Source organism: Somniosus microcephalus, chromosome 8, assembly GCF_052327205.1.
Source record: "Somniosus microcephalus isolate GS21.2 chromosome 8, FLI_Smic_1.0, whole genome shotgun sequence".
Classification (NCBI taxonomy): Eukaryota; Metazoa; Chordata; class Chondrichthyes; order Squaliformes; family Somniosidae; genus Somniosus; species Somniosus microcephalus.
In genome coordinates, this window is record NC_140994.1 from 196,382,274 (window position 1) to 196,403,085 (window position 20,812).

The following is a 20,812-nucleotide window of genomic DNA, read 5'->3' on the forward strand; positions in this document are numbered from 1 at the left end:
CACTCCTATCTCCTCCCTACCTCTTCCGATCACCCGCTCCTCTCCTGTATACTCCCATTGCTCTCCTGTATCTCCCCTCCCCATTCCTTCCTCTTTACTCCCTAAGCTCACCCATATTCCCTCCCAGACCCTCCTGCTTCTCCCCACCCCTTCAGTCCCATTTCCTTCCCCACTCTTTATTCTTCCCATCATCCCGTCAGTCCCATCCCCACACCTTCCCTACTGCTTCTCCTGTGCACCACCCCTCAACCCTAGATCTTCTGCTCCCTCTCCATTCCTGTCGCCTCCCTCCTCATCCTTTATCTCCTCACCTCCATTCTTTTCGCTGTTACCTCCCATCCCCTCATGCTATCCTCATCCCCACTGACCTGCATTGCCTTCTCTCCTCTCTGTCTCACTCACCTCTCCTTAACCACCTTATCCCCCAGCCTAACCCCAAAACTAGTTTCCAAACACTAAGCTGGGAAATGGGCAATTTGATGCCGATGGAGCTTGAAGCTTGGCGAAATTGCACTACCTAGTGTTGAAAGGACAAAAAGGTAAGTATAATGGTAAATATCCATATCTTTTACACGCACCTTACAACATAAAACAAACTCCCAGGCATGACGGAAATAACATGATAGAACCTTCCTGTAAAGACAGGAAGTGGGAGCTATAAGCAAAGCTTTTAATATATTATAGATAGAGCAGCTTGGAGTGGGTTTGAATGCATTTTTTGTTAGTCAAACTTTGCTCTTGTATTACAACTTCAACCCCCCGGTGTAAAACACCAGCTGCCCATAATTTTCTGTCAGATGGGTGTAACTCAGAAACTCGACTACAGTCAGCCCATATCGGAACATTGTGACCAACGAAGTTTCGTGATGCCAGCATATATTGAAAAATTACCCTAACTTCCTGTGACCATGAAAGCTCCAAAACATAATGGCCCAGAACTTGGTGTCGGTGGCTTGCCGCGCGTGCAAGCCCCCGATGTGCGCTCACCCTGCGCGCCGACATCTGAAACCTGGCCCGCAGTGGATTTCCTTTCACAGGTCAGGTTCAGCTGTCGGCGCGCTGTGCTAACCTGACCCAGCGGCGTAGTTAGTGCGATGTGCCGGCTGGGATCAGGTGAGCACTGTTCAGCCAATCAGGGGAGGGGAAACTTCATTCATAAGTTTGAGAGTAAGAACTGTCAAACTCATGAGAAGTACTGCACCCCAAAACACTAATTAAACTTTAAATAAAATTTTAAAAACATCCCAATCATTAAATTAAGTATAAATAAGTTAAAAAAAATAATTTAAACAATTTTTTTTTTGAAAAAAATAAATTTTTAATAAAAAGGGTCTAAAACCAAACTTACCTTATTGTAGATTCTTTAAAATAATAAACCTGTGGGAAAAAAAATTTCTAATTTTCACTAAAACACCACTTACCTGTAAAAATAAATACTTACGTGTGCTTTTTACAAGCGTAAAGACCGGAGGCCTTTAGACATGCGCAAATCCCCCAAAACAGAGGAAATCCAAGACGCACGCGCTGCCCCCTACAGCGCACGCACTAGCCTCTTCACCTCTTGGGTGAGAGGAGAGGAAATGCCGGTTTTCAGCGCATGTGCTGTGCAGCCGAAAACCGGCATTTCCTCCGGCCAGACGCGTGAGTACCCCTTCCGTACTCACGCGTTTGGGGAGGAATTTCTGCCCCAGTAAGAATCCAAGTAGGCATTGTGTTACTGGGAGATGTCACACTGCTCCATTAGCACAGGCACCTATCTACAATATTGGAATTTGCTGAATCTTTTAGTACCTTTGACAACATGTAATTCTAATGTACAATTATCCAATGCTGAGAAAAATTCGGTTGCTTTGTGCCTCCCGTTAGCGCCCTAAGAAGGCGCAAAGCAATAGCGCCCGGGCGCGGTGCTGCCAACGCCTCCCGCGAAATTCAGCGGGAGGTTAGCGGCGGTAACCGTTAGCGCCCTGTGCCGCCAGCGATGACGTCATCACCGTGCGCAGCGCCTCAGCCGCGATCTTCGGTAGCGCCCCTGACTTACCGCCGGACACTATGTCTGACGGGGTCAGGGGGGCCTACCTGCGGCCATGGCGGTGCTATTTAAAGGCGAGGTGCCGGGCGGCCATTTTTGTTGCTGGTCACCTGCCAGCACCTGCCCCTGTTGCCGTCCCCGGCCTCCCCTTCAGCCCCCCCACGGAGTGCCAGCTGTGCTCTGTGAGCCCGGCACTTCTCGAGTGCCGGGCTCTTTTGCCGGCACTCCAATCCCTGGTGGCCCAGTTGGGCCCCGGGTTACGTTGCGCAAAGCCCCTCCCCTTTAAGAAGGGGAGGAAGTCCTGCAGTACCGCGGTGCGACATTCCCTTGTAGCGCCCCAAGAGGGAGGCGGGGCGCTTCCAGTAGCGCCCCCCCTTCCCTCTTGGGGCGCTACCGATGAATTTCAGCCATGGGGCACTAATTTTTCGGGGTGCTAAAAGTAGGGCCCCAGCGAAGTTAGCGCCCCAAAGGGGGCGCAACTCAATTTTTCCCTCTTTATCTCTAAACTGAGTTTGTTAGAAAAGTCAGACTGACGTCATTGACAGGACTGTGGATTTTATGTTCAGGGTAATAATATGTTCCCAGTTAATAGCCTTTCATACTCAGTTGTTAATGTTAATGATTGACTATTTGACCATCACATTAGAACAGCCCACTGCACTATTACTCTGCAACAGTACACACTCTAAAGAATGTTTTGGTTTTTACTTTCCTTGAGGAAATGACTTATGTATGCATCAGTACAATTTATGTAGCATGTTTACAAATAGGGATGTGATTTATTCAACTAATTCTGTAATCATTTATTTTAATAGTAGTTTGATAACATAAATAAATATTTTACAGCTACAACTCAATAAAATAGCCTTAAATGCCCTGTACATTGAACTGTTCGCTTTCCTCCCACAGACCTTCTAATGGTGGTCAAGAATGCTCTGGAAAGAGCTACGAGTATCAGCTTTGCAACACAGAAGACTGTCCAGAGCAGTTTGAAGACTTTAGAGAACAGCAATGCAGGCAGTGGAACAACAACTTTGAATATAACAACAGCCAGTACCAGTGGTTGCCGTATGAGCATCGTGACCGTAAGAAAGCTATCAGTGTTATTGGCCATGGCATTTTAATTTTATCCATGTTCCTGAAATGTTGCTATTTAGCAGATGCGCAAAATAAAAAACTTGGACAGCCTATATGAAACACAACTAAACGTATTTAATAAGTAACATAAACTTGGATCATAACTGTGGGTCCTGAAAATCCGCGAGCTGCAATTTCGATCACATCCGCCAATGCCCTTCAGGGCTGACCACATTGGATTTTGCAGGATAAGCGACAAGGGACCTAATTTGTGCTGGGTTAGGAGATGCCCACACCACTACAGGTGCATTTCTGGTGCCTGCTTGCCCCATGCCATTAGAAAATCCAGCACCCGTCTGCCATGGTGGAGAGCATTGCTAATCATGTGCCTCCTCGGCTCCCTTTGTGAGGGAGGCAATCCAGAAAAAAACTCAGTTTTTGGAGGTCTGCACCCCGCACCCCCTCCCGCTATCCCCCCCCCCCCCCCCCCCGCCACCCCAGGAAAACCTACTAGCACCCATCTGAAGGCTAGTATGCTTCATCTCTCTCAGCGTACCTGCCTCCAGTCCTATGCTGGGTACGGGGAAGCAGGAACTCCCATTGTAGAGAATTCCTGCCTCAGAGTCATTAGCTTTGTTAAGGAGTGGGTGGAAGGTCAACAAGAAAACACCTCAGAAGGTCAGTAAGAAAATCCCGGCAGAACCAAGGAAACTTGGGTCCTTAACGCCATTATGTCCTTCTTACTCTAGATGTGTCAACAGTATGTAAAATATGCTAGCGTGAGTGGAATTATTTGTAAGCACTTTAAATCTCTATTTAGAGTTAACAGACATCTTAATGAAGCAGAGAACTTTATGGCTGGAAATGAATAAAAATGGTAGGTGTCAAACAATGTAAATTACAAACTTTGCATTTGTGCATAGTATGTAAAATAAACCACATCCATAACCAAATTATATTTAAATAGGAATAGGCACGCTGTTGCATTTGGCATCATACAGTATATGAATACTCATGCAGTATGTGAGTAATTTGAGACATGGTATATGGTAAGTGTAGCATGCTTGGAATGAACAGGTGACTTTGGACCTGTGGTTCCCAAAGCTTTTCACCACTGCGGGTTCTCCTCACCTCATGTCTGGATTATTTGTAGACCAATTGATGGAGATTAATTACCATGATAATCAACAACCCCAATATTGTTGTATCGTCTGACTACCAGGATGGTAGAGGGCGAACTAAATGGAACTTGAGCTTTCTTCATCTAGCAATTCCTATGTTCCTATTTAAAAAAAGATATCCAAATATATATTCCAAAGCAGGAGAGGGATGAAAATGTTCATACTGGGTCATATAGACTGACTTAAAAAAGAGCGTGGGCTGGATTGTCTGACTGATCTTTCCTCAGTCCAGCTTCTTACAATCTTCAACCTCTAACTGAAGCAACTAGAGGGATGATTTTCCATTTGGGCTGCAGTGCCGGTGTACTGAGAAGTGCATCTCGCATTGGGTGTGCACGGTGTGGACCACACGAGATTTTGCATTCATCGGGCACTGAGCTTCGATTATGGAGGGTGCAGGGTCGGGTTATCCAGCGTACTTGCAGATTTAAAAGCTGCTGCCGCGCCTTAAAGGGGCAGTAACATATCCAGCAGTTCAAGTTAGTAGAAAACAAAATGTAAATTTACTGACTCAAAGGAGGGCACCGCAGGGACTCTGGAGCAGGGACAACTGCCCCCTTTGCCAAGGGGCCACTCGGAGTGAAGCTGAAGTAGGTGCAGCAATGGAGGGTTGCCACCTGTAGCTCCGAGGGACATGCTCCTCAGAAATCGGTTGTGCGAGCTGCCTGGGAAGAGATGACTGAGCAAGTGAGTGCTGTGTTACATGTGAGGAAGTCATCGGAACAGATAAGAAAAATGTTTAACACTCCAAGGAAGTTTGCCAAGGTAAGCGTACCTGAATGTTTGGTGCTTTGGCATGGCTGCAACACATACTTTCAACTCAACCAGCTGCATCTTGAGTAGACATATGCTGAGCATTTGGAAGCTCTTTAGCATTTTTCCTACAACCACAAGGCTGACAATATTCTTGTACAGCGCTGAGCAGACCCGACACGTAGCGGCAGGGGACCCAATTCAGGTAATTATAACCTTGTTTAGAGATGATTAAGAACACATTTGAGATCACCTTTTGATTTTACTTGCTCGCCCACGGGTCCTCGCTGCTCGGGGATCACGTCTGTTAAGCTAAGGCAGGAGTTCAGTGGCCATTGAATCAGCTGTTGAGTTGACAGCATCAAACGTCAAGTAAAAGCTTCCACCTTACACAGATATCTTCCCTCAGTCACAAGCTCTTCCTCACTGCATTTCCACAACAGATCCACCATGCTGCAAGTCTTTACATCCAGTCTGACCTCATTACCTCTCTCACCATTGACAGATCACTTCTGTCATCTCTACTTCACCTGCCATCTATTCTATCAGCATACTCTCTCACCTTGGTCCTCAGAATCCCACCACGATCAGCCCCAAAACCAGCAGCACCAACAACAACACAGCAGCTCGAGCACCAGGTTACGGAGCTTGAGCGGCGGCTGCAGTCACTGCTGTGCATCTGCGAGGCTGAGAGCTACGTGAATAGCACGCTTCGGGAGGTGGTCACCCCGCAGCTTAAGAGTGTGCAGGCAGGGAGGGAATGGGTGACCGTCAGACAAAAGAGGAGGACCAGGCAGGTAGTGCAGGAGTCCCCTGAGCCCATCTTGCTCACCAACCAGTATTTGGTGCTGAGTACTGGTGAGGGCGATGGTTCCTCTGGGGAGTGCAGCCAGAGTCAAGTCCACAGCACCATGGAAGGCTCAGCTGCACGGGGTGGGGAGGGAGAGCAATAGTGATAGGGGATTCAATAGTTAGGGGAGCAGACAGGCGTTTCTGCGGCCACAGACGTGACTCCAGGATGGTATGTTGCCTCCCTGGTTCCAGGGTCAAGGATGTCACTGAACGGCTGCAGGGCATTCTGAGGGGGGAGGGTAAACAGCCAGAGGTCATGGTCCATATCGGTACCAACAACATAGGTAGGAAGAGGGATGAGGTCCTGCAGGCAGAGTTTAGGAAGCTAGGAAAGAGGTTACAAAGCAGGACCTCAAAGGTAGTAATCTCCGGATTACTACCAGTGCCACGTGCTAGTGAGTACAGAAATAGGAAGATAGAGCAGATGAATGCGTGGCTGGAGAGATGGTGTAGGAGGGAGGGCTTTAGATTCCTGAGGAATTGGAACCGTTTCTGGGGGAGGTGGGACCTCTACAAGCCAGACGGGTTGCACCTCAACGGGAACGGGACCAATATCCTCGTGGGAGGGTTTGCTAGTGCTGTTGGGGAGGGTTTAAACTAGCTTGGCAGGGGGATGGGAACCTAAGTATAGAGTCAATAGGGAGGGAAGAAAAACTGGAATTGGAAAACAAAAACATAGAAAGTAAATTGGAAGGACAGAGGAATCAAGGGCTAGATAGTAGTCAACAAGGAAGTTTGCCTGTACTAAATGGTATATACTTCAATGCAAGGAGTATAGCGAACAAGGCAGATGAGCTGAGGGCACAGGTAGATACTTGGGACTATGATATTATAGCTATTACAGAGACATGGCTGAAAGAGGGGCAGGTATAGCAACTCAACATTCCTGGTTACAGGATTTTCAGACGGGATAGAGAGGAAGGTGAAAAAGGAGGGGGGGTCGTGGTATTGATTAAAGAAACTATTACAGCTGTGAGGAGGGATGATATGTTGGAGGGATCATCAAACGAGGCCATATGGGTCGAATTGAAAATAAAAAAAGGGCCGATCACACTGCTGGGAGTATACTGCAGACCCCCAAACAGTGAGAAGGAGATAGAAGTACAAATATGTAGACAAATTTCTGAGAAGTGCAAAAACTATAGGGCAGTAATAGGGGATTTCAACTACCCCAATATTAATTGGGATAAAATTAGCGTGAAGGGTATAGAGGGTGCGGAATTCCTAAAATGCACCCAGGAGAACCTTTTTAGCCAGTATGTAGCAAGCCCAACAAGGGAGGGGTTGGTTCTGGACTTAGTTTTAGGGAATGAAGCTGGGCAGGTAGAAGGCGTATCAGTGGGGGAGCATTTTGGTGCTAGTGACCATAATTCTGTTAGATTTAAGGTAGTTATGGAAAAGGACAAGGATAGACCAGGAATAAAAATTCTAAATTGGGGAAAAGCAAATTTTGCTAAGCTCAGAGGGGATTTAGCCATAGTGGACTGGAAACAGCTACTTGAAGGTAAATCTGTGTCAGAGCAGTGGGAGGCATTCAAGGAGGAGATTCGGAGGGTTCAGACCAAATATGTGCCCTTAAAGAAAAAAGGTGGGACTAACAAATCTAGAGCCCCCTGGATGTCTAGGGGCATATAGGGTAGGATAAAGAAAAAAAGGGAGGCGTATGACAGATACCTAGGGCTAAATACTCCAGAATCTTTAGAGGAGTATAGAAAGTGCAGGGGTGCAATTAAAATGGATATTAGGAAAGCAAAGAGAGAGCATGAAAAATTCTTGGCAAGTAAAATCAAGGAAAACCCAAAGTTGTTTTATAAATATATTAAGAGTAACAGGATAACTAAAGAAAGGTTAGGGCCTATTAGAGATCATGAGGGTAATCTTTGTGTGGAGGCGGGAGACGTCAGTAGAGTTCTTAATGAATACTTTGCATCTGTTTTCACAAAGGAGAGGGGCGAAGCAGACATTGCTATCAGGGGGAAGGAGTGTGAAATATCAGATGAAATAAACATAATGTGGAGATGCCGGTGTTGGACTGGGGTCGACAAATGTGAGAAGTCACACAACACCAGGTTATAGTCCAACAGCTTTATTTGAAATCACAAGCTTTCGGAGCGCTGCTCCTTCGTCAGGTGAAGTGAAGAGATGCATATAAGCACAGCATATATAGTCAGAGAACACTGCCAGATGATTACAGGTAATCTTTCTAACTGCCCTTTATCCCACCTCGGCAGAGAGATAATCACAGCAATCAAAGGTGTGGATGGTGTCCAAACAGGTCAATCAGGAAAACATTACATCAAAGACTTGAGTGGGTTCGTGATCTGTAGTCCTTTCGGGATCTTGTCTGCTTTCTTGCATCTCTGTGGAAACTTGATGTCTGTTTCGATATGTGCGATCTTCTTGGAGATCCTCTCCACTTTGAGCCGGCAGTTTGTGGTGTCGATAGTAGCCATGATGTGGAGATGCCGGTATATCGACACAGATATCAAGGGGGAGAAATTGGGTATAGCCCCGTTTGGGGCGCTAGTTCTGGCGAAGCGCAAGGCCTAGCGCCAGTTGCGATTTAGCACCACCTGGCGCGATATTGGGTTGCAGCGCCCCTAAAGGTGATTGCGGCGCTAAATCAGGCACTGCACGCTACTCTTAAGGCGCTAACCCGGCGGCGCAACCCAATTTCGCCGCGGCGGGGTGCAGCGAGGGTGCTGTCAATAATCACTTTCCCTGAGACACAGTGGCGCCGGCCAGCTCTTAAAGGGGCAGGTCAATTGGCATCACCAGACACACTCACTGCCTTGTAGGCCTTCAAAGCGGTGGGAGCCTACCTGTGGCGCACCAGCCTAGCAAGACATGGAAAGGGTGAGGCAGAGGGCGGAACGACTCACTGATGGGGCATTGGATGCTTTGGTTGACGCAGTGGAATCAAGGCCAAGGAAGATGGTCGGAATGTGATTTATGTTTTGGACAGTCTCCCGGGTGTGAGAGGCAGTTATGTGTCAGTGTATTAGTTTTGCTTTCTGTTGCCATAGCTTTCTCATGTTTGAAGGAACCACATTTTGTTTAATGAAACACTTTCTTCATTTACAATGGCTATGCCTGCTATTTACATGCATCTTGCCCTTCACAGGCTTGGGGGTATCAGACCTGTTCCATTCCTGTTCTTGGAATGGCAGCAAGCATTCCGTGAGAGGGGCCTAGAAGCTACTTCTGATCAGCCTCTGACACGCAGCCTGAGAAGAGCTGCTCACGTAGAAGTTCAGGCCAGCAGGCATCTTCTCAGCCACCGACAGAGATGTCCTGCACCTTATCTGAGGCTGCAGATCTGGCTGAAGCAGCTGGCACAGCTCAGTCACCACCTCCTTTCTAAATCGCAGCTTTCTGACACACTGCTCCTCCGGCATGTTCATGTAGGAAAACTGCTGTCGGAAAACCCTGCCAGCGTAAGGCCTGCTGTGGCGACGTCTGTTGGCCCTCCTCCATCTGGCCATGCCCGCCCCCCTCTCCCAGCGTCTCAGTGCCCTTTCCAGATGATTCAGCAGCAGGACGTTCCCCTCCAATGCAGCCCCCATAATAAGTGCCCACAGGAAGGTTCCCCATTGTCAAGGCTCACCAACAGCAAGGTGATGGTCAGATGACTGCAGATCGTCTGCCTGCACTGGCTCAGTGGTCAAATAGCTCTCAGTGTGCAACTCAGCAACTCTTTGTAGCTCTCAAGGAAGTTGTACTCCAAAAATGGCTGCCGCTTTTAAACCACACCAGTCCCCTTTAAATAACGCTCCTCCAGCCTGAGAGCGACTTGGTAAGGTCCAGGTAAGCTGTCACTATTAGCGCCAGGCGCTACGGAGGGGGGCGCCACTGAATTTCCGGTCCGGGGCGCCCAAAAGGCGTTGCACACTCAAATGACGTCATAATCAGCCTGCGCCCATGAGCGGGCGCTAAGATTTAGCGCCGGCGCTAAATGCATGCTCAATATGGGGCGAGGTGCCTTGCGCCCGCCTGGAAATTGGCTAGCGCCCCACTTCTCGGCCTCTTTAGGCATTAATCGGTGGCGCTAACAACCGAATTTCTCCCCCCAAGTTTCTACAGAGATGCAAGAAAGCAGACAAGATCCCGAAAGGACTACAGATCACGAACCCACTCAAGTCTTTGATGTAATGTTTTCCTGGCTGACCTGTTTGGACACCATCCACACCTTTGATTGCTGTGATTATCTCTCTGCCGAGGTGGGATAAAGGGCAGTTGGAAAGATTACCTGTAATCATCTGGCAGTGTTCTCTGACTATATATGCTGTGCCTATATGCATCTCTTCACATCACCTAACGAAGGAGCAGCGCTCCGAAAGCTTGTAATTTGAAATAAACATAGTGAGAGAGGAAGTATTAAGGGGTTTAGCAGCTTTAAAAGTGGATAAATCCCCAGGCTCAGATGAAATGTATCCCAGGCTGTTAAGCGAAGCAAAGGAGGAAATAGCAGAGGCCCTGACCATCATTTTACAATCCTCTCTGGCTTCAGGTGTGGTGCTGGAGGACTGCTAATGTGGTACCCTTGTTTAAAAAGGGAGTAAAGGATAGACCGAGTAATTACAGGCCAGTCAGCCTAACCTCAGTGGTGGGAAAATTATTGGAAATAGTTCTGAAGGACAGGATAAATCTTCATTTAGAAAGATACGGATTAATCAAGGATAGTCAGCATGGATTTGTTAAGGGAAGGTCGTGTCTGACAAACTTGATTGAATTTTTTGAGGAGGTAACAAGGAGGGTAGATGAGGGTAGTGCGTTTGATGTAGTGTATATGGACTTTAGCAAGGCTTTTGATAAGGTTCCACATGGCAGACTGGTCACGAAGTTAAAAGCCCATGGGATCCAGGGCAAAGTGTCAAGTTGGATTCAAAACTGGCTCGGAGACAGGGAAGCAGAGGTTAATGGTTCATGGGTGTTTTTGTGACTGGAAGGCTGTTTCCAGTGGGGTTCCACAGGGCTCAGTACTAGGTCCCTTGCATTTTATGGTATATATCAATGATCTAGACTTGAATATAGGGGGTATGATTAAGAAGTTTGCAGATGATACTAAAATCGGCTGTGTGGTTGATACTGAAGAAGGAAGCTGTAGACTGCAGGAAACATACATAGAAACATAGAAGATAGGAGCAGGCGTAGGCCATTCAGCCCTTCGAGCCTGCTCCGCCATTCAATGAGATCATGGCTGATCATCCAAATTTAGTACCCTGTCCCTGCCTTCTCCCCATATCCCTTGATCCCTTTAGCCTTAAGAAATATATCCAACTCTTTTTTGAATATATTTAATGAATTGGCCTCCACCGCCCTCTGTGGCAGAGAATTCCACAGGTTCACCACTCTCTTGGTGAAGAAATTCCTCCTCATTTCAGTCCTAAATGGCTTACCCCTTATCCTTAGACTATGACCCCTGGTTCTGGACTCCCCGGCCATCAGAAACATCCTTCCTGCATCTCGCCTGTCCAGGCCTGACAGAATTTTATAGGTTTCGATGAGATCCCCTCTCAATCTTCTAAACTCCAGTGAGTATAATCCCAATCGACACAATCTCTCCTCATACGTCATTCCTGCCATCCCAGGTATCAGCCTGGTGAATCTTCGCTGCACTCCTTCCATGGCAAGAACGTCCTTCCTCAGGTAAGGCGACCAAAACTGCACACAATACTCAAGGTGCGGTCTCACTAAGGCCCTGTACAACTGTAGCAAGACATCCTTGTTCCTGTACTCGAACCCTCTTGCTACGAAGGCCAACATACCATTTGCCTTCTTAACCGCCTGCTGCACCTGCATGCTTACCTTCAGCGACTGGTGCACAAGAACACCCAGGTCTCTTTGCACTTCCCCTTCTCCCAATCTATTGCCATTCAAATAATAATCTGCCTTCCTGTTTTTGCCACCAAAGTCGATAACCTCACATTTATATATCAAGATATCAATAAATTGGTCAGGTGGGCAGAACAGTGGCAAATGGAATTCAATCCGGAGAAGTGTGAGGTAATGCATTAGGGGAGGGCTAACAAGGAAAGGGAATACACATTAAATGGTAGGACACTGAGCAGTGTAGAGGAACAAAGGGACCTTGGAGTGCATGTCCACAGATCCCTGAAGGTAGCAGGCCAGGTAGATAAGGTGGTTAAGAAGGCATACGGAATGCTTGCCTTTATTAGCCGTGGCATAGAATACAAGAGCAGGGGGATTATGCTTCAACTGTATAAAACACTAGTTAGGCCTCAGCTAGAGTGCGTGCAGTTCTGATCACCACATTACAGGAAAGTTGTGATTGCACTAGAGAGGGTACAGAGGAGATTTACAAGCATGTTGCCGGGAGTAGAGAATCTTAGCTATGAGGAAAGACTGAATAGGCTGGGTCTATTTTCCTTGGAACAGAGGAGGCTGAGGAGAGCTTATTGAGGTGTATAAAATTATGAGGGGCATAGATAAAGTGGATAGAAAGGACCTATTTCCCTTAGCAGAGGGGTCAAAAACCAGGGGGCACAGATTTAAAGTAATTTTTGGAAGGTTTAGAGGGGATTTGAGGGGAAATTTCTTCACCCAGAGGATTGTGGGGGTCTGGAACTCACTGCCTGAAAGGATGGTAGAGGCAGGAACCCTAACCACATTTAAAAAGTACTTGGATGTGCACTTGGGATGCTCTAACCTGCAGGGCTACGGACCAAGAGCTGGGAAGTGGAATTAGGCTGGATAGCTCTTTGTTGGCCGGCGCGGACACGATGGGCCAAAATGGCCTCCTTCCGTGCTGTAACTTTCTATGATTCTATGAACACCAACCTTCTCCATAATCACCCGATGCTGCACAGGACACAGGGCATCAGCACCTGACAACATTGCTGCCCAGGAGGCCAGGGATGGCCTCACCATGGTCAGATTTACTTCACTTGACGCTGCACACCCTGCTGCCACATGATGCGGCAGATTGGCACCACCCCACACCAACACCATAAAGCATCTCTACAATGCCCAAGCCATTCCTTTCACACTCATCATCATTGCGGGGGGTACCGTTATGTCTCACCATTCACTGCAACTCACTAAGGTGCACACAAATCTGTCCAAGAACGCAAAGTGTTGAAAATAAAGGTTTCAATGTTTGACACCACATTAACAGAAACTTTACATGAACATTGCATAAAACACCCAAGTGCCTACTGTTGTGCTGTTAGTTGGTATGATTGCACTACGATGAGGGTGAGTGTGAGGGGTGGCTAGTGAGATGGGGATGCGATAATATAGATAGATAGAGAGGGATGGGTGGAGGTCCAAGGTAAGTTGGTGTGAGTAAGGATGTGCAGGAGTAGGGTAGGGAAGGCAGAGTGATGGGGATGTGAAGTGAGAGACACAGCAGGATGAGGTTGAGTGTGGTTTTGTACTAACGCTTTGTGATCTACTGAGATCATTGAAAGGTTTGCGGCACTGCAGCCAGGGACTCCTGACGACATCCCTGCTTGTATCCTCCTGTGTAATGTGCGACCAGGCTGTGTTGGTCTCGTGGGGAGGTCTCTTCCACCTATGGGAAGGGAAGAGGACCTCCTTGTGAGCTGTGACTCTATCCATAAGCATATGGAGGGGGTCATTGAAGAGCCTGTGTGCCGCCCTGTGCCTTCGTGCAGTGCTTGTCAGTGTTTGTAGCACCTCAATGCTGTAGAACACTGACAGCACAAATGTCAAAATTAATTTGAACATGGTCCCTTTAAGGAAACCAGCTGATGATGCATCATCAAATGACATCACCAGACCTGCTTCTTCTAATTGGCAAGCTGGGCGGGCTTAACAAGCCCAATCAAAGTAAATTCATTTCAGAGGCCAGGATGGAGACAGCAGCGGGGTCAGGACCCGCCGAGGTCAGCAAAATAGCGGCCTTTATGTTAGGCAAATAAACTGACAACACAAAGGCAGTGAAGGGATTAAGAGAGGTGATCGAGAGATAGAGCAGAGTATTGTCAGTATACATCTGGAAGCTGAAACCCATGTCTGCAGATGATGCCACCAAGGGACAGCATGTAGATGAAGAGGAGAAGGACAAGAAAAAAGTACTTGATTGGCAAGGGGAAGCAGCAGAGGCAGTTGAATGATAGTCTCAATCTTGGTGACTAAGAAGTCCACGAACTCCTCCTACTTGTTGGAGGTGAGGATGGAGGAGGTGGGGAGATGGATTTAAAGAGCCGGTTGGTAGTGGAGAAAAGAATTCATGGGTTATCTTTGCTTTCCAGGATGACCGTGGACTAATCAATGCTTTTGACAGAGGAGTGTAAGGCCTCATAGCGCTTGATATGTTCAAAGCAAATCTGCTAATGAAAGGCTAAATCAGTTGTACACCAGATATGTTGAAGTTTGCGCCCCTTGGATTGAGGAAGCAGAGATGGGGGGGCCATAACAAGCGAATGACCAAGATGGAAGAGAGTAAAAGTTTTACTGAGGACAAGGGTATTAAAGGTAGAGGTTAGTTAAGCAAATCGATGGCTGCAGAAGTATGGTGAATGGAGGGCCAAAACAAAGCAGTTGGGAGTTTTAAAGTGCATTTTTAAGTGAATTAAGAGATTTTCCAGGGGTGGACGCAGAAGGAAGTGAGGTTGGAATGGGGATACAGGGAAGTGTTCAGAGATGGACCTGTCAGTGATTGAGACCATAGTAGTAGAGAGGCCATGTGAAATTATAAGGTCGGGGTGGGTGGCCGTGAATATAGAGAAGAGAGTTTATATTGAGAGAAAGGTTTAGGGGGAACAGGAGGGCAGTGAATTCTGAGGCGAGAGGACAAAGGGAGCTGAGGTGAAGATTCAGATCACTGAGGAGTTTCTTAGTACAGAGGCTGAGGAAGGAAACGAGGGAGGATATCTCGGTGAGAAACCTGTGTTGGGGGTTGGGGTGATGGGGGGTGCGGTGGGAGCGGGAGGACAAGGAGAGACCAGAATTTTGGCACAAGGTGAGGTGCTTGAAGAAGCAGAAAGTGCCTGAGGATAAAGGAGAGAGGCTAAAAGATGACTTGGTGATAAAAGCCACACCACCACCATGGCTGTTGAGGCAGAGCAAATGGTGGAAAGTATAGTCACGCGGGGAGGCTTCAGTAAGAGGCAAGCTAACGTCACTCGTGAGCCAAGTTTCATTCATAAGGCAGGGTGTCAATGCAGTCATCCGCAATAAGGTTGTGAATACAAGGGCCTTGTTTGTGAGTGAATGGACATTCTGGAGGGAAATGTGCAAAGGGGCAGTGATTGTTGATCCACTGGCAGAGTCTGAGGGATAGTGGTGAGTGGCCTGAATGGGATGGGACGGTGGTTGGCCAAATGAACCCCCAGCAAATGTGCTGAGCAAGAAGATCGGTGAGAGAGGAAGATGGGACCAGTGGGATTGCTGCTCCTAAAGGAAGCAGCGACAGATGCCTCGATGAGCCCTTCAGAAAAATGCCAAGAGCGGCACAGAGGATAGCTATGGGTTTATTTAAAGGAGATTCAAGCCTGGGGCAGCGGCAGGAGAGTAGGATGGCAGAGGAGTCATGTTTGGTTGAAGTAAGGATTGAGGGCGCAAAGTATCAAGAGGGGAGAAATGAAAGTGGCATGAATGGGTGACGGGAAGGGAAAGGGACAGGAGAGAAGGGCCCAAGGGTCCTGTATTAGATGGATCAAAAATTGCTACACTCTGTACCTAATGTTACAATATCTGATGAACCAATTGTCAGCCCACAGATGCAAAACATCACTGAATCAACAGCCTGTTGGGCTATCTCTGCGACTCCGGAGTAGCACAGTCTGTTTATTCTTGCAGGTAAAACAAGCCCAGAACAGCAGTGAGAAATGGGGATCTTCTTGATCTGAAACCCTTAACCCACCTTGAAGAAATTACCCTTCAAATCGTTGATTGGGAGTAGGTGGAGATCATTGAAAGGGATCATGGAGGAGGGCTTCCTGTATATTTAGGCAAGTACCCATCACATTCAGGCTCTCTTGTCAGTCACAAACTTAGCATACACTACAAGATCATAGCACAATATGTTTTTGTGAGCCCATATGTTTCAAGCAGTGTGTTGCTGATATTCTAAGTCTTGTGTTTCTCTGTTTTCCTAGGTCTCCCCGCAGGACTGCAAGCTTCAGGGCCAGAAGATGCTGACCCTACTGCCTTACGGCACAAAACAACTCTCACTCCACAGTACCAAGCACCAGCATAAGAATATCCACTCCGAAGGGTTCCTATTTATACTTAGAACAGGGGGCTATGTGAGAGAGACACAGCAGGAGTGAAGACTGGCACATGTAGGCAACAACAGAGGTGCAACAGAGCCCTCTGGTCAGCTCCAGGCCATGCTCAGCTGCAGACTTTGTTCATTGGTGCCATCCTGCATGCGAAAGAATGCTGTTTTCTGAGCATCTTCAATATATGGAGTCATTTTGAGAGTGTGCAAGGTGTGACAGCTAGTATGAAGGTATCCACTCGTCCTATCTGTGCAGGATGTTTGGCCGCTTCACAGAACTTCAGCCCATCTTGGAATGTGTGGCATCTCCAAGGCCATTTACAGTGCCTTAGCAGAGGTCCCAAATATAGCTGTGGGGAATGCACTAACCAAAGCTTTCAAGACCTTAGGCTCCAATTTCCATGAATCTGGGTTGTCTGCACTTGTGCTTGGATGCAGATCACATGTTAAGGAAGTGCACAACATCATGGATGGTGGAGCTGTCTGGCGAAGAAATTCAACGCACCAGTCACCCAGCTGCACCACTCGAATGATCTATGTAGAGCCACAAAAGGCCCGGCCCAGGCAGCCACCACAGTATCTGACTGGCCGTTTCAGGGCAATATTATAACCCAGCAGGTAGAAGTAAAGAAACACCTGCATGCCAGGCAACAATGATATCAGCAGCCAGTAATTCATTTCCCTTTCCCACTAGAATAATGCCCAGAAGAACCATATTAGGTAGTAGGATACACACACCATAAAGTGGGGCAAATTTCCCCATGATTTTACTTTGGCATATTGGATCACCTGGTCACTGCACTTAGTGGAAAATTGGTCGGGGAGATTCACACAATGGAGCCCGTCCAATTTTCCATCCATTTGCATTAATCATCTGATCCTTTTCATGTAATTTTCCTCTTAAGTATAGCAGCCAGTTGATCCAATATGTCCAAGTGCAATAACAGGAAAATTTGCCCTACTGTCACAAAAGGGAAGCATTGGGGCAAAGATTCTGGCAGCTCACCAAGCTCTCTTGAGTAATAAATGATTGATATTGGATTTGGACTTTGTATGCAGACTGGTTTATCTGACAGATATCAACCAAGGCAGCTTGAAAGGAGCCTTGCATAGAAATTCGAGGCACTAGTGACTTTCACTGCCACGGACAGAGCTGTCCCAGTTGGTGATGAAGTTTACAGATTGGACTCGAGGAGATGGCAACATTCCAAGACTGGTGAAGTATAAGCAGCAAAGGTAGATCTCCTTGGACCTGTCCAAGTAACTTTATCAGGGCCTATAGATCTGCCTTTTTGGATAAGACCAGGTTGGGTCATCCCACCTCTGTTGCAGGTGCACCTGCTGCAGCACGTTCTCTGCACATTGACTTCAATGGGAATAAAATTCTGGGGAGATATAAAACGGGCCGCTGATTCGCTATTACCCGTTTTACACCATCACACAAAATCAAAATCTATCCCAATATCTCTTACTGGTAGGAGGTGAAAAATTAAATAAAATAATGAAAAAACGCAAAAATTAAGTGCAAAGTTGACTCAGGAAACCATGTAGCAAACAAAATGCAGTACAAGCAAAGCAAAAAGCCATACAAGCACTAGCTCACACTCACTACCAAACAAGCTAAACACAGCTTTAAGAAACAGACGGTCAATGGCCAGAAAGTGAGTTTGCAAATGTGTCCATTTATGAACTACGTCATATTTCTGGAGTAAAGAACGCAAAATGCAGAGAATGTAGGGAATCCTACCCGAATCAACATGATTTTTACACGCTTAATGATGGGTGCACGTAGCTACAGTACGAACTTTGTGTGAACTCGGTGTAGCCTGGCTGGGGAAAAAACAGGCTGAGCTATTGCACTGCACACCAGGCGCTAAACCTCCTCCCAAATTTATAGCCCACCCCCTCCCCCCACCCCCTCCCCCCACCCTCCCCCCACCCACTCCCCCCACCCACCCCCTCCCACGCCAGATGCTCTTGTTCACCGCAGGCGCAGAGTATCTGGAAATTTACCTTCAGCTGTTTTGGAATTATGCTCTTTTAGTACCACATACTTCCTGTCATTTGGAGAGTAACACAAAAATAAAATATATCCACAGTTACAATTTAAAGCAGATGTTAGAACATTCTGTCACCATGGAAATTGTTCACTTTTACATTTTATACTAGTTGGCTATAGTCAAGTTGACTTAACGAGATGGAATGTGCTGAAGCTACATAACTGTATACTTTAAAAAAAAATTCTGTCTTAAGCACAGTGGAAATAAAGGATAGCAAAATGCATGAAAGGCTTCGTTCTAGACAGAACTCCTGGTGAGGCCATGGCAGGTGGATCTGGGGTGGAAAAGAACTTCCACCTGCCTACTGACCTTGTGCCTGAAATCATGGGGAAGAAATTGAACATGAAATGGGTCCAAAATTGGGTTGCGTTCTACCGTACCTGATTGACACTGGAAATGTGCCTCACGCAAAATTGAATCTGTCGCCCACAACTCGGCAGTTAAAATAAATGAGTTCCAATGCAGAATTTGCCACGGGCCTTGTGCTGGCATGGACCAGGGCACGGAGCCATTGCTCCATTGACTTGCCCCCTGTTTCAGGCACTTGCTCCATTGACGTGCCCCCTGTCCTCATGTTCTGGGTGGGCGCTAATGCCATTTCCAGGGTAACTGAGGTGCCCTCTGAGCTGAGTGGGGGAGGAGAAGGAATTTTACTTCAGCACCCACCCACAGAGCTCAGGTAATAGCTCCAAATTTCAAAAAATGTCCTCCTCTTCCTCCTTTTCAGCTCTACGATCAATTGCATTGCATTGTGAAAGCATAGCTGTAGCTTTTGAAACTCTCCCTCTCTCCATGCTCCCTCCCCTCCCCTTCCCCCACAGGGCCCTAACAATACTGGATGCCACATACTCACCGTGTTTCTGGCATCCTCCTTGTTAAGGAATTAACTGATGAATATGACGTTATTTCCTCATTTACATTGGATAGTAATACGGCTACCCATTTTTGGGCACATGTATTATTGACTCACCCCTGGAAATCCCGGAATTTCCAATGGAGGCAGAAAATGATGAGATCCTTTTGGATCTGAGTCCTGCCCCAAATTCCCCAGAAAAAATGTACAATGAAACAACACTCTCAATTTCAGGGCCATAATATTTATATTCCACTGAAAATGTAATCACCTTCAGTCCAGTGTCAAAATGCTGAAAACTTAAATGAGGAGAACGGCATACATGCCAGAGTTACACTATCAGCCAGAGTTAAATTATCACAGCAACTCCCTGCTGGAACTCTAACTATCCAACAGAACAACTAGGCACAGATTTTCCTCCTTTTTTCCTTCATTTGTGGGCAGGATAGGACTGGGAATGGTGCTTCATCACAACTTCTGGGACTGGGATGTTTAGCACAAATAACAATGAACATTGAACACACCGAGGGCATATGCAAATGATAGGTTAATAGAGAAAAGCATCATCCGATGTATTTCTTGTCATCAAAGCCTTAGCACCATTCTTACCATACAGCATTGCTCAGGAAGTGGAGGCGTAGGGAGTTTCCAAAACAAAAGGGCTGCAGTTAATTACATGAAGTAACACAAGAGTTTTAAAATAATTTTTTTTAAACATTTCTTCTGCCAACAAAGTCAACTGTGCTACACGGCGGGAGAAGCTTAAGCTATTTTTCTCACCCAACCAGAGGCGGCCAATCAGTGGCTCCTAAAGTATTGCTGGAAGCCCGCCAACAATTTAGAAATGTGTCTCACACTGGAAGATTTGCTGGGGTCAGAGTGGAGACTCAGGGACAGGCAGAAGGCCCGACCCAACATACTTCCAGCCACAGGAAAATCTAGGCCTCAACGTTGTTGGCTTGGTGAACCCTAATCGTCACTAACATAAAATTTTATGAGGGGCAAGTTCGGTTGATTAGCGCCTCCCGTTAGCGCCCTAAGAGGGTGCTAACGGGGCACAAAGCAACTAGCGCCCGGGCACGGCGATGTTTGCACCGCTCGTGAAATTGACCAGACATTTTGTGGTGGCGCTAAACACTACCGCCAGGAACTCCTGCGCCCGCAGATTGTGACGTCAGTGGAGCGTGTAGCGCCCCAGACTGGATATTGAGTGGCGTCCCCGCCTTTCCACCTGCCGCTAGCAATGACAGGTAGAGGGGAACGTTTTGCAGTTGGGAAGGGGCTGGGCGAGCGCTATTTTAAGGTGGCCGCTTCCTGACTTTTTTTATCGGCGACATTTTTGCACTATGCATTCTGAGAGAGAGAGAGAGACTTCTGAAGAGATTCAACGCTGTATGAAGGAGTTTTGGGTACTGAGCAGCACTTTGCAGGTTCATTTTGATTTGACCTTCCTTGCATCGATTTAGAAGAGACTATGGGGGCTGCACTCTGAGCTCTTTCCCTGGGCCTCTCCATTGTTCTTTCCAGCAGAATTGATGTACAGGTCTCTCCAGGCCGAGATTCAAGGCTGCAATGAACGGGGTGTGGCTGGAGAGCAAGATCGACCCTCCCCTTTAAGAACTTGCTGACACCAGTGTGTCTGTGTTCCATTGCTGACTGACATCACATGAGCTTCGGTAGCATTCTGAGGTAGCGCCTCGGTCCTCGGCGTTAGCGCCTTAAGAGAGGCGTGTAGCAACTGATTTAGCGCTCCAATCACGCGCTCCAATCATAGATAGAAGCCAAGTTTGCAGT

General features: G+C 47.2%; 1 protein-coding gene and 1 long non-coding RNA gene across 4 annotated transcripts in view; one reads left to right on the forward strand and one right to left on the reverse strand.

The window, feature by feature from the left end:
* The window catches only part of LOC147114009 (A disintegrin and metalloproteinase with thrombospondin motifs 2-like), a 413,260-nt gene that overhangs the window by 348,707 nt on the left and 43,741 nt on the right, over positions 1 to 20,812 (forward strand). For all 3 annotated transcript variants that reach the window (XR_015079327.1, XM_085995519.1, XM_085995518.1), the window contains exon 12: positions 2,939 to 3,114. Coding sequence is in view for 2 of the 3 variants with exons in the window: in XM_085995519.1 (XP_085851645.1) it covers positions 2,939 to 3,114 (176 nt within the window). In the remaining variant the exon portion in view is untranslated. The remainder of the gene's footprint in view (positions 1 to 2,938; positions 3,115 to 20,812) is intronic.
* LOC147114010 (uncharacterized) overlaps positions 1 to 20,812 on the reverse strand; it is a 134,997-nt gene that overhangs the window by 58,475 nt on the left and 55,710 nt on the right. The window lies entirely within an intron of this gene.